At 38.5% G+C, this 10847-nt stretch overlaps 3 protein-coding genes across 6 annotated transcripts; all 3 read right to left on the bottom strand.

The window, feature by feature from the left end:
• Window positions 1-15: 15 nt before the first annotated feature.
• On the bottom strand, window positions 16-2219 carry LOC102613058 (photosystem I chlorophyll a/b-binding protein 5, chloroplastic). Of its 3 annotated transcripts, none has more exons than XM_006473267.4 (7): window positions 1914-2219; window positions 1683-1815; window positions 1125-1237; window positions 901-1005; window positions 720-808; window positions 456-623; window positions 16-358 (listed from the first exon to the last, which is right to left on the bottom strand). In XM_006473267.4, exons 1-6 carry the CDS (start codon window positions 2126-2128, stop codon window positions 481-483), a joined length of 798 nt encoding a protein of 265 aa, XP_006473330.2. In that variant the 5' UTR covers window positions 2129-2219; the 3' UTR covers window positions 16-358; window positions 456-480. The 3 variants fall into 3 exon arrangements, with proteins under 3 accessions (XP_006473330.2, XP_006473331.2, XP_006473329.2); XM_006473268.4 differs by having other exon boundaries at window positions 479-623; window positions 1914-2218; XM_006473266.4 differs by lacking the exon at window positions 16-358 and having other exon boundaries at window positions 428-623; window positions 1914-2218.
• A 616-nt stretch (window positions 2220-2835) lies between these two features.
• On the bottom strand, window positions 2836-6459 carry LOC102612748 (protein CYPRO4). Of its 2 annotated transcripts, XM_052442769.1 has the most exons (3): window positions 4513-6459; window positions 3967-4050; window positions 3246-3390 (listed from the first exon to the last, which is right to left on the bottom strand). In XM_052442769.1, the coding sequence occupies exons 1-2, from the start codon at window positions 6160-6162 to the stop codon at window positions 3994-3996; spliced, it is 1707 nt and encodes a 568-aa protein (XP_052298729.1). In that variant the 5' UTR covers window positions 6163-6459; the 3' UTR covers window positions 3246-3390; window positions 3967-3993. The 2 variants fall into 2 exon arrangements, with proteins under 2 accessions (XP_024952857.2, XP_052298729.1); XM_025097089.2 differs by lacking the exon at window positions 3967-4050 and having other exon boundaries at window positions 2836-3390; window positions 4513-6453.
• A 1905-nt stretch (window positions 6460-8364) lies between these two features.
• On the bottom strand, window positions 8365-10714 carry LOC102612446 (alpha-amylase). The gene is made up of 4 exons (XM_006473264.4): window positions 9975-10714; window positions 9744-9876; window positions 8840-9645; window positions 8365-8733 (listed from the first exon to the last, which is right to left on the bottom strand). The coding sequence occupies exons 1-4, from the start codon at window positions 10056-10058 to the stop codon at window positions 8482-8484; spliced, it is 1275 nt and encodes a 424-aa protein (XP_006473327.2). The 5' UTR covers window positions 10059-10714; the 3' UTR covers window positions 8365-8481.
• Between the last annotated feature and the right edge of the window lie 133 nt (window positions 10715-10847).

Below are 10847 nucleotides of genomic sequence, written 5' to 3'. Positions count from 1 at the left end.
TAGAAGTAACGAAAGTCACTCAAGAGTAGAAAGTTCATTCTCAAATCTTATCTTATGACATGGTTTCTATACTCCCTCCAACGGGGATTATAACTTTTTCCTGTTCCATGCCTAGAAAATACCAGTATCCTGCTTCACTTACCGCTGTGCTTGATAATGGAATATTCTTTGCACCCCAAACTATTTTATTCAAGTGAGCCTCATTCGTTGTGATATCTCTTACGGGGGAACGAAATCAAAGAATATATAGGCTTGCAGAGATCCTCTATCTAATTGTCTATCTAGGGCGATTGATCTTTCTCCAATAGCCGTGGGGCTTTGTCTCGGTCTTCTACCTCGAAATCTGAGGGACCAGTTCCTATGGAATGAAAGGAAGGTCAGCGTAGCCTAAAGTGAAGATCTATGAGAAAAATAAACAGAGGAGGAATAGCAAATGGCCTCGCAATTTATATTACTTTCCAACTTCATTGTAAAATACATTTATGAGCCAGAGTTAGCAAGGGTCTGGATAATGGTTTTGTGCCATGGATCGGAGAGGTGCTCCAAAATGTTATCAATTGGACCAACATGAGTCACAGAAGCTTGCACAAAGATACCAAGCATAGCTACCATTGCAAGTCGTCCTGTCAAAAACGCTAAGCAAATCAAAACCCTTTCAAAATAATAACCATTCAGAAGGGAAATTAGTAGTGATTAACAGAGAACTAAGCAAATCAAACCATTCTTAATCTCTTTAAGCTTCCATTCGCGAGCATTTCTGATATCTTTAGCCAGGCCAAGAGGATTTAGCAGAGGACCTCCAGGGTAGCTGTTTGTCATAAGTCACAATAGTAATTCAAAACTTTATTCAGTTTTAGTGCAGTTGGCAACTTATAAGTAATGTGAGTCACAGAAAATTACCCAGGTTCTAAACCTTCCAGCGCAGCTTCCAATCCAAAGAAGGATCCCTCTTTGGTTTGTGATCCAGGACTAATGTAATCCATATACCTTTTGGTTTCAGCGAAGCTGTGCATAAAACAAATTCGAATTTTATTTGCTACGGAAGATGGAAAGGAAAAGGGAAAAAAAAAGCAGCATGACAGCAGATCGTTTGTGGAAAGTGGGTAAGCTAGTAAACATGGTACCCCATCAATAGTAGTTGCACGATGAACAAAGTTCTTGTGCTGGCAAACTTGAATTCAACTGCACCGGCTTCATACCAGACTGGTAACTCTCGGATCCCCGTTACGCGGAGTAACTGTAACAAACTACTGTAAGTTCACCAAAAATGCAATCTGGAAACTGTAAAACAATAAATATTACATTTTCTTCTACCTTTCCATTGATCAAATGAGTGCGCCATTGTGGTTAAAGACTCAGGGCAGTTCAATGTCACAGCATTAAATCAAGCATAAATACCATTAAACCAATGGATAATCTTCAAACTCTATAAATAGTTGTTGAACTCATCTATTCCTGGGATGAACAAATTCTAATTCCTATTGCGTGTGCCATTTTCCTTGCATGCTCTGTTAGATTATTGTGCTCCGTATTGGCTCTTGATTTTACATATTTGATTTTTAAGAGTTAGTGTTCAACAATTCAATAGTATCAGAAAACCATAAGGTGGATATATTAGGATAAAGAGATAGTAACAAATGAAACTTCGTTTGGCCAGGAAGAGTGTGTTTGATTTCACTCACATCTGTGAAAAGAATTCCAGCAACTCCAGCCATAGCAAAACGGGCATGCACCAACTCTGCCTGCACATACCACCTTAAGCTCTCCGGATCCTCTCCAAGCCCAAGTGGATCAAATCCAAAATCTCCAGCCAAACTTCAATAATCCAAAAAATATTTGAAATTCAAGCAAATCATAGTAAACAGATATGAAGTGATATGTCCAAATATTATATAGTACTACAAAAGGCTCACGTTCCATCAAGGTAGGGAGGAGGGTCGAGTCCAGGGAGCCATGTTGGTCGCTGCTGGGCTCGAACCACAGTTGCCAAATAACGTCGAGTGGTTCCTGATTTGGCAGGCAGAAATGCGCTAGTGATACCTATTGACGATTTATTTACGTCGTTACAAATGAAGGACGATGAAGAGGAAGGCTGAAGGAGGAAGCCTCTTCCAACTGCAACTGCCATTTTTGTTTCTCTCTCTATCAACTAGTTTTTGTTCAGGTATGCATCCACGCATTCATTTAAGATTTAACCAACTACCCGAAAAATGAAAAGAAATGAAGTCTCTAACTGAAAATCGTGATAACGTGGCCCCACTTATCGCCTTAACCACGGATAGCAATACCCACAGCTGAAAAAAAAAAATTATAAATCCGTACATAACCTGTAGTTGAGTTTTATCTTTTTAAAATAATCTTACTGCAGCGGATTTTAATAATTATCAAATTCATACATTAAAAAACACAAATATTAAACTTTTTTGCAAATAAACCTAAAGCCACGTGGCCGGATTTCAGAGGTAACGATCTCTACAAAGCATCTGCATGTATAAATAGATAAGTGATTTACTTTACCCTAAATATTTCTAAATATGCTCTCAATTTTGTGGATCATGCTACAATGCAACTGTGGCACCGTACTACAATTGCATCTAGCCGTTGAATGTAATTAGATTAGTGAGATTTACTGACATCCAACGGTTAAATACAACTGTAACATGGTGTCACAGTTACACCTAAGGTTTGCCCCAATTTTGCATGCCCAATTGAAATTCAGAGTTCTGCATCTTTTTCACTGTTCACAATGATTTCTGACACCAGATTTAAGAGGAATTATTCATGGAAGCCAGCAATTAACAAACAATTAAACAAAAAAAAAAACTAAAATTAAAATTAAAAAAGACCCATTTTTCTATGAAGGAAGCAATATCTGCTTTGTTAACAAATTATACAACAATAAAGTCGCGAGCTTTTTCACTTGCAAGTTGCATCGTGATCTAAAAACTGCCTAGGAGTACAATAAGAAATTATCAGTCTCTGAATCATTGTCAAAACATTAGATAATTAACAACTTAAAATATAATAGATAAGTTCTTCATCAAGCACTTGAAAATTCGTCAAAAACATAAAGTAGACAAAAAAAAAAAGGGGCGCTAGACAAGCTTAGCACTGCCTGCTAGATATGCTGAAGGAACTGACTTTCATGGGTGTTGCTATGACCAGGGGTGCCTCGGGCAAATCACTGACTGCAAATTTGTCATGCATGAAACGACTATCAACAATGGAGTCATCCTTGAGAACTATTTTATAGCAGTAACAGCTCTTCAGGCCCTCCTGATTCTGGTAGCACTCATGAGAACCATTCTTCACCTGTTGAAAGTTCCATATCACACTGAACTTGCCTACAGTTGCGACCAGGTGGCGTTCCTGCTTGCCATTCTCAGTGACCTATGTAAATTTGAGACACAAAACAGTTAAGATGTCCATAGGACTTTGAATGACCAAAGCATGTTCATTATACAAAATTAACAAAAGAATGAGCAGCAAGTATAGGGCATGATCATCCAAGTTTACTGTGAGGTTGTAGGAAAGGAGACTCTTCCACCATATTAATAAAATTATGTTTGCATAGGCGGAGCCATGGTGGGCTCTGGGCTTCCTAAAATTTCTCTTCATTTTTGACAATTAACCTAATTGTTTATTCTCGTTGTAGTTAATGCCGGTCTTATTTTGCAGAAGTTAAAAAAAAAACAAAATCTAAATTCTTTTCTGACTTGCCAACTGTTTCATTCCTCAACCTTTTAGCCTTCTTTCTTTCTTCTCTCAAAAATCATAGTGCTAAAAGCTTGGAGAAACATCATAACAACATATCATATGCAAATCTTATATTTTAAAATAAGGGATTTAGCAAATAGGGAAGGAAACAACATCATTAACAACCAACTAATCCAGAAAACAATTAAGCAACCAAAACTCAGTAAAACATTCATATAAAAACCATTATAGTTTAAAGAGACAACAAACTTATGCAACTTGAGGCAGGTCAAATGGTCAAAATTTCTGAGCATGAAAAGCACATCTCCCTTGAGTAATTCTCCAGTGAAGTAACTGAACAATAATGCAAAATATCACTTAAAAGTTTAGACCATGGCTCATGTCTGCCTAGTTTGAATAAATCCATAACTATAAAACTTTGCAAACCTTATCTGATAACATAATACATTTAGCAAACTGAGAAGGAAACAGCCTACTAAAACCAACTAATCTACAAAACAATTATAGCAACCAAAACACAGCATTGGCCGCTACAGTAAGGCAGGCACATGAACCATTAAACAGAAAAAACGCACAACTTCAAAGCACTGAAAAAGAAAAACAAGAATAACACCACAAAAATCCAGTAGCAGTGTGCAAGACCCCAGATGAAGAAATATGAAAAGAGTTCCTCAATTCATATCCAATGACCATTTGAGCATAGCATGACAGATGTAAATCATACTAGATTCATTGGTAGTGCAACGGCTAAACAACCACATGTAAACAGCTCAATAAAGAAATAAGTATGCTTACCCAAGAAAACTGAGCCTTATGAAACTTATTATTAACTCCAGCCAAATGTGAATCCAGAGGAGTCAGCTTCAGCAATCTCGGGGCAGCAATCTTATTTCCCATACGACCATTAAAACCAGTCTTTGTTGTACCATTCTTGTCAGTAAAAAGTGTGCAGATAAGGATCAAGTAGGTGTCAGTAGTCCCCAATATCCACCTTCCATCATAGGTAACATCCACGTACCTAATAGGTGACCCCAGGCCAGGAAAAGCTGTTTTGGCCTGTCTCATAGAATTGCTCGAGTACAACCGAATCTTTCCATCAAGAGACCCAACAACAATTGAGCCATCACCAGTACTTGCAAAGCATTGAAAATTAGTCCCCCTGGAAAATTGATGCCCCTGCGACCAATTCAACACAGGTGCGCCAGCATTTGCAAGATTTTGAACAATGCCATTTTTATCACGCATGTCCCATCTGCAAAGCCTATTGTCATCCAATCCTAAAAATGTGGAACCTGAAGGATCTAATTGTGCCCCTTTACTGTCATTTGCGATATCTCTCATTGTAATATCAGTCCCATCTTTCTCAAACTTCCATTCTGTAACAATCTTTCCTGTCTCAATATCAAGCTGATGTAACCCAGTATTATGAGGCTTTGCATCACTCATTGGACTCATGAATAACATACTAGTCTCAGCTCTCATAAGAAGTGCCTTTTTAGGTGTGGAATGGACCAAATTGGAACTGCTCCTATAATTGCCACCACTGAAATTCACAAAACCACCTTTCCCATGAATGCCATCGCTATAGTTCTTAACAACCTGGATACCGGAATCACTTACCAAGAAACTATTATCCAGTGCACCCAACGCCAAACTTTGTATCCCTACGTTGGCCTCCTCTTCAAACTCCTCTGTCAAATCTTGATTAGCCCTTAATGGAGTTGCTGACCCAGGGCTTTTCAAGAGACTATCATCTGCATCCTCCCACATCGAATCATCAGCCGCTTCAGGCTTAGCCCACCCAATAAAATCCTTGCCATAGACCTTCAGCTTGTTTGCTTCATTAGATTCATACCCATAAGTGTTCTCAAATAAACAATCTTGAAACTTAGTAACAAAAATTTTGTAATCGTCGTCACTAAGAAACTTCATAGCCCACACACCTTGTGCCACGAAATCAACACGACGTTGATCTTTAAAGGTCTTCAATTGCATCTCCGCGGAGACTTTGACTCGAATCTTAAAACCAACTTTCAATACCCAAAAAGGGTCTTCACATTCGCCTTCTCCATCATCATCATCCTCTTCTTCTTCACCACGGCCGTCGATTCTTGACGTTTTGAGGAACGAATAAGAAGTGAGTTTCTCGGAAGTGACCCATTTGGCTTTTGGTGTGTTGCCACCGATGTGAAGGTAAAGCTTGACGGCGTTAGGGTTTTGAGCAGCTGATGGGTACTTGAGTTTCAAGGCTTTAAGCTTAGATTCCACTTCGTCCAGAGACGAAGGCGTTTTGGGTCTGCGTCTCGAAGAAGAAGAAGAGGACCTATCCGGGGTTTCATCTTTGCAGTCCTCGTAGTTGTCTTCTTCTTCATGTTCACGTTCCGTTTCATATTCATCTTCGGAGTCTGAGATATCGAGATCTTCGCGACTGTGAGACCCACCCATTCTCAATTTCTCGGTTGATTTTGCCTTCTGTGTCTGTTGGTGCAAATGCAATGAGAGTAGATTTGATTTGGGGATGCGAAGGGCGCCAAGTTCGAAATTTGAAATCGGAGCGTTGCGGTTTTTGGCTTTTTCCTTTTTTTCTTGTTTAGGGTTTTGACTTTTTAATTGAAGTCCACCGGTTACCGCCTATTACCCAGCATTCGGTACCATTTGGAGATCCGGATCCAGTTTGAAGTATAGCTCCCAGATTAGGGGGATGCTCACTTGGGAAAAAATTAATATACATTCTTAAGAGTGCGCGCGCGTGTATAATTCACTGAGTTATTATATAATAACTTAGTTTGGTTTACTCATGTTTACGCGCACACAAAAGGACTCACTCTTATCATTAGCATAGTCTTCGAAATATCAAATATTAATACTACATTCTCGTAGATGCTTATTAATTAATAACTTAATAACTTTGATTTCACTTTTTCTGTCAGACAGCGTAGTCTTTTCCAGATATCAGTGGTGTATTATTAGCTAGTCAACTGAGGATTGGTGGCGCTGATTTCTCATGTAGCATAGTCATATATAATTAATTGAAGCCATAACAAGCATCAGTAGAAACATGAGCAACATATATGAAAGAACAAAGCTTCCATGGGAGTATGCTTGATTAATAATAGAATAAAAATAACCTTGGGGAGCAGCATGCTGAGAAGGTGGAGGAAGCCAGACATGAGTAGTTCCAGCATTAGCAATATCAGGAATTCTTTTCTTCAGAAAATTGTACCATCCTCCTTTCTTGTTACATGTTGAAACCCTGTCACTTTATTTAACTAAATTTTTTCAACAAATCATTTTTTTTTATTACATGAGATTATTGCTCAAATTACAACTCATATTACAAATCTGACTGTTACTGAGACCAACTTACATCAATATTTATGGAGCTCTACCTAGATTTTAATCCTCACTAATATTCGAGAAATGTCTACTCCACTCACTCTTGGGTAAGGGAGAATATTATTTTCACTCAATTATATAATATAATTAAGGAAGAAAATACCCCCACATTGCACTTATAGGGGTTCAAACTACTGCCCTCCAAGTTAGAGAGCAGCAACCCTAACCACTCAGCGCCCAAGTAGCTTCAACAAATCTTTTATTTTTTAATACTTATTATATAATATTTCAACGAATTATTCTTTCCACTCACATCTTTTTATATTAATAATCCAATTATTTACAACTGCTATTTCAACTTACCCAGATTATCTACTCCTCACAAATATTCGAGAATTGTTTACTTTTTTTACATTTCGTAATAATTGACTCCACTCAATCATACTTAATTGAAAGAAAGTGAGTCTTAAAACCTTGAAGAGCAAGCGGTCCACCACTCAGCCTTTGCTCGATTGGCAATTACATACATTCGTTTGACAATTGAATGCCTTAATTGAAATAACATGGTCGGAGACGTGAAAGGCGTGAAGACAGAGAGGAAACAGATTAAATTGAGTAGACTCATTCTTCTGGTTAGTCTCGTGTAGTTGGGTGGGGGATTCTGAGTCTTTTATATTATAGGCATCATTGGCCATTTTGTGCTCCTTTCCACACGTTAATGTAAGTAAGAAAAAGGAAGGATGGAAATTGGAATTCTTGTTCGCAGTCATAAGTATCAGATGTTTGGTTTGGTCCTCGCTAATTCCTGTAGTGGGTTTTCTTCTTTTTCTTTTCCCAGAATCAAAGGCCATGCAATTTGACTTCCCCTCACTTGATTTATTTATGAAATTAATTGTTATTTCATGAGATCTACTTGCAGTTAATTGATGAGTATGATGACCAATATGAGGTTACTGAACAGACTAAATGCAAGATTAATCTTTCAAAACATCATGGTTACAGTTGCAAGCAGTCGGCATCATCCTTAAACCTTCAAAGAGAATTAATTGTGGTAGCCCTGTACAAGTGATGACTCTTGCCCTCCAAATTTCAATCTTCGAGTCAACCTTCAATCATTTTTAACTTTTGTGGAACCGTTCAAGGTCGTTGCAGTCTCAAGTCTTGCAAATGGATGACTAGAGGAATATTATCTCTAACCAAAGTGCGCAATCGGAAAAATGTTAATCCTGATATCTGAACGGCTTCCCACTCATTTCTTCCAATACCCATAAAATTATCTTCTTTCAAATAACTATTTTAGCGAGAGATATGTTTACATAAATACAGAATATTTGCATTTTATTCGCACAAGAGCTCTTTTACGTGTTAAACAATAGCCTTTCAGAACATTATTATTCTAATAACTTGAAAATAAAATCTTCATTGAGTTCAGTTTTTTTCCCAGACAGCATAGTCGGTTCCATCGGCAGCCACTTTGAAGTCAGAAGGAATAAGATTTCCAATATCCATCTTTGGTCCAATCTTCATAATGACTCTATCACCAATTGCAGCAATGTAGACATCGGCATCTGAGGCTAAAATATTAACTCTGCTTGCCGTATTGATCCCATTCCTATTTCTGACAGCAGCCAATTTGCTAATCGCCTCCTTCAGACCCCAGTCAAAGAAGTGATCATAAAACTGCACAACAAGACCATGCATATATACTTTAGCACAAACACAGATTCTGCAGCTAAATTTCCAACACATTTAACGGATGAAACAGAGGATAAGTAACAGATATTACTATGCAAGGGGTGCCGGGATGTGTGAGGATGTAAGCATATCCAAGCATGACTTTATCCGATGGGAATGGCCACAGACGTTGAGTGGACCCTGTGTCATGATTGTCAATAAAAGTCACAGCATTTTGTGGTAAAATTCCTATCAATCCTGGCGGCTTGCCGTTCGAGTCTTTTAATCTCCACAGCTCCCCTTGCACAGCAGCTTGGAGGATACCCTTCGTGGTGAAATCAAAAGCTGCGACAGCCCCTCCAGCGGCTTGAACCCAATCTTTGAGTGCTCCCCTGTGTCCATCCTGATTAGCATCAGGCTTTCCATCAGGCCCATAAGAAAGGGAATCCCATTTCTCCCCGACTGCAAAATCTGGGGAGGTATTTTCCATATAAACTTTGGTGATACTAGGGGCGTATCCTTTAACAAAATCGAATCGCCATCCATCAAATCCAATTTCAGTCTTCAGCCAATTCATCCAGTCGGATAACTCTTTTTGTACCCTCGGGTTGAGATGGTCAATGTCAGGAGCTGGTTGGAAGTCCTCTCCTGTATCATCATTCCCTTGGCCGTCAGAATACTCCTTGTCGCCACGACAAATGAAGGACGGACCCCAGTCCAGACGGTCATCTGATGTTCCACCCTCGAAAATGCAATATATGCCTCTACCATCTTTCCTCTCTGCAGTTCGGTGATTTATGACCATATCAGCAAGGCATTTAATTCCCTTTTGACGAAAAGCCTGAATTAAAGACTTCAAATCAGCTTGAGATCCGTATTTTGATGCGTCAAGGTCATATAGCCTCCCCGGCATGTATCCTGGAAGAAGTTTTGGGTCAGAGACATTGAGATCAAAGGATAAACATGATTATGATTATGAAGACTCAGTAAGCAAATGCTGAAAGTACAAGAAGTACCTTGGGGTGCAACGGATTGAGACGGTGGAGGAAGCCAGACGTGAGTAATTCCAGCATTAGAAAGATCAGGAATGGAGTTCTTCAGAGAGTTGTACCATCCTCCTGCCTTGTTACTTGATTCCCAGTTAAATCCCTACGCATCATCAATTTCTTCAACAAATTAGATTGCAAGTTGTATGTACGCTACCGATACATGTGCCTTTTTTTTTTTTTCAAAAAGTAAATTCTTACCTGGAACAATAAGGCTGGAGATGTGAAAGGGAGGAAGATAGCAAGAAGAAAAGAGAGGAAGCAGAATGACTTTAGCGTACTCATTTTCTTTGTCTATCTTTATCGTTTGGTGATTGTTTCAGTTGTCTTTTATTAGAGATCATTGGCCCATTTTTGGAATTTCCCAATAGATATGGAGCTGACAAAAATTTCTCCCCTTCACACAGTGGATGACATGCAAACATGACAAGAATCATTTTTTGTGAATATGGAAAGAATCATTTCCCTTGTGCTAATCTGGAAATGCAAGTCAAACTTTCACATAGATGCAGAGCTTTTGCCTTCATCCATATTCGTTTAAATATCTGAGACCATAGAATTCCATCAACAGTGTCACATCATTTCAAATTGGCAACTGAAAGTAACAATTTTGTACCCCTAATCTCTAACTTTGCCTATCGTTCACTGAGAGAGTATTTGGGAGTATGAATCACCCAATTCTATCTCATTCGTTGTGTACTATGTGAAAAGAGCTAGATTTGATTTCATATTATTTGTGCAACACTAACTTGAGTCAGAACTTCTTTGTCATGCTTTTATTGTGCATCAAAAACTAACATCACGCTTTAATGAAACACCAGAAGTTGATAATTACATCACATCCACTTATACATGATATTGCGGTAGAAGATGGAATAACGCAAATAACTTCTGCCTCTGAAGTTGAACGTACGCTAAGTTGCGAGTGTTAAACCATTAGTAATTCTACATTATAGTGATACAACTGGTTAAACCAGATAATAAGATAAGAAATAGAAAATTGAGGAAGGAGATGGCGTGCAAGGCACAATGATCTAATATCTTATCGTATCCTACAAAAATGTGGATAATGAC

This window comes from Citrus sinensis, chromosome 5 (assembly GCF_022201045.2).
Source record: "Citrus sinensis cultivar Valencia sweet orange chromosome 5, DVS_A1.0, whole genome shotgun sequence".
Taxonomy (NCBI): domain Eukaryota; kingdom Viridiplantae; phylum Streptophyta; class Magnoliopsida; order Sapindales; family Rutaceae; genus Citrus; species Citrus sinensis.
This window is presented reverse-complemented; position numbering and strand designations above follow the sequence as displayed.

Coding starts and splice junctions, on each gene's coding strand:
- LOC102613058 (XM_006473267.4), bottom strand. CDS start 2,128: ATGGCAGTTGCAGTTGGAAGAGGCTTCCTCCTTCAGCCTTCCTCTTCA. Junction 1,816..1,913: donor CCTCCCTACCTTGATGGAAC/GTGAGCCTTTTG, acceptor GGATTATTGAAG/TTTGGCTGGAGATTTTGGAT. Junction 1,238..1,682: donor CTGGAATTCTTTTCACAGAT/GTGAGTGAAATC, acceptor AGTTTGTTACAG/TTACTCCGCGTAACGGGGAT.
- LOC102612748 (XM_025097089.2), bottom strand. CDS start 6,162: ATGGGTGGGTCTCACAGTCGCGAAGATCTCGATATCTCAGACTCCGAA. Junction 3,391..4,512: donor ATAAGGCTCAGTTTTCTTGG/GTAAGCATACTT, acceptor AAATTTACATAG/GTCACTGAGAATGGCAAGCA.
- LOC102612446 (XM_006473264.4), bottom strand. CDS start 10,058: ATGAGTACGCTAAAGTCATTCTGCTTCCTCTCTTTTCTTCTTGCTATC. Junction 9,877..9,974: donor CTCCAGCCTTATTGTTCCAG/GTAAGAATTTAC, acceptor GATGATGCGTAG/GGATTTAACTGGGAATCAAG. Junction 8,734..8,839: donor ATCCCGGCACCCCTTGCATA/GTAATATCTGTT, acceptor CTTGTTGTGCAG/TTTTATGATCACTTCTTTGA.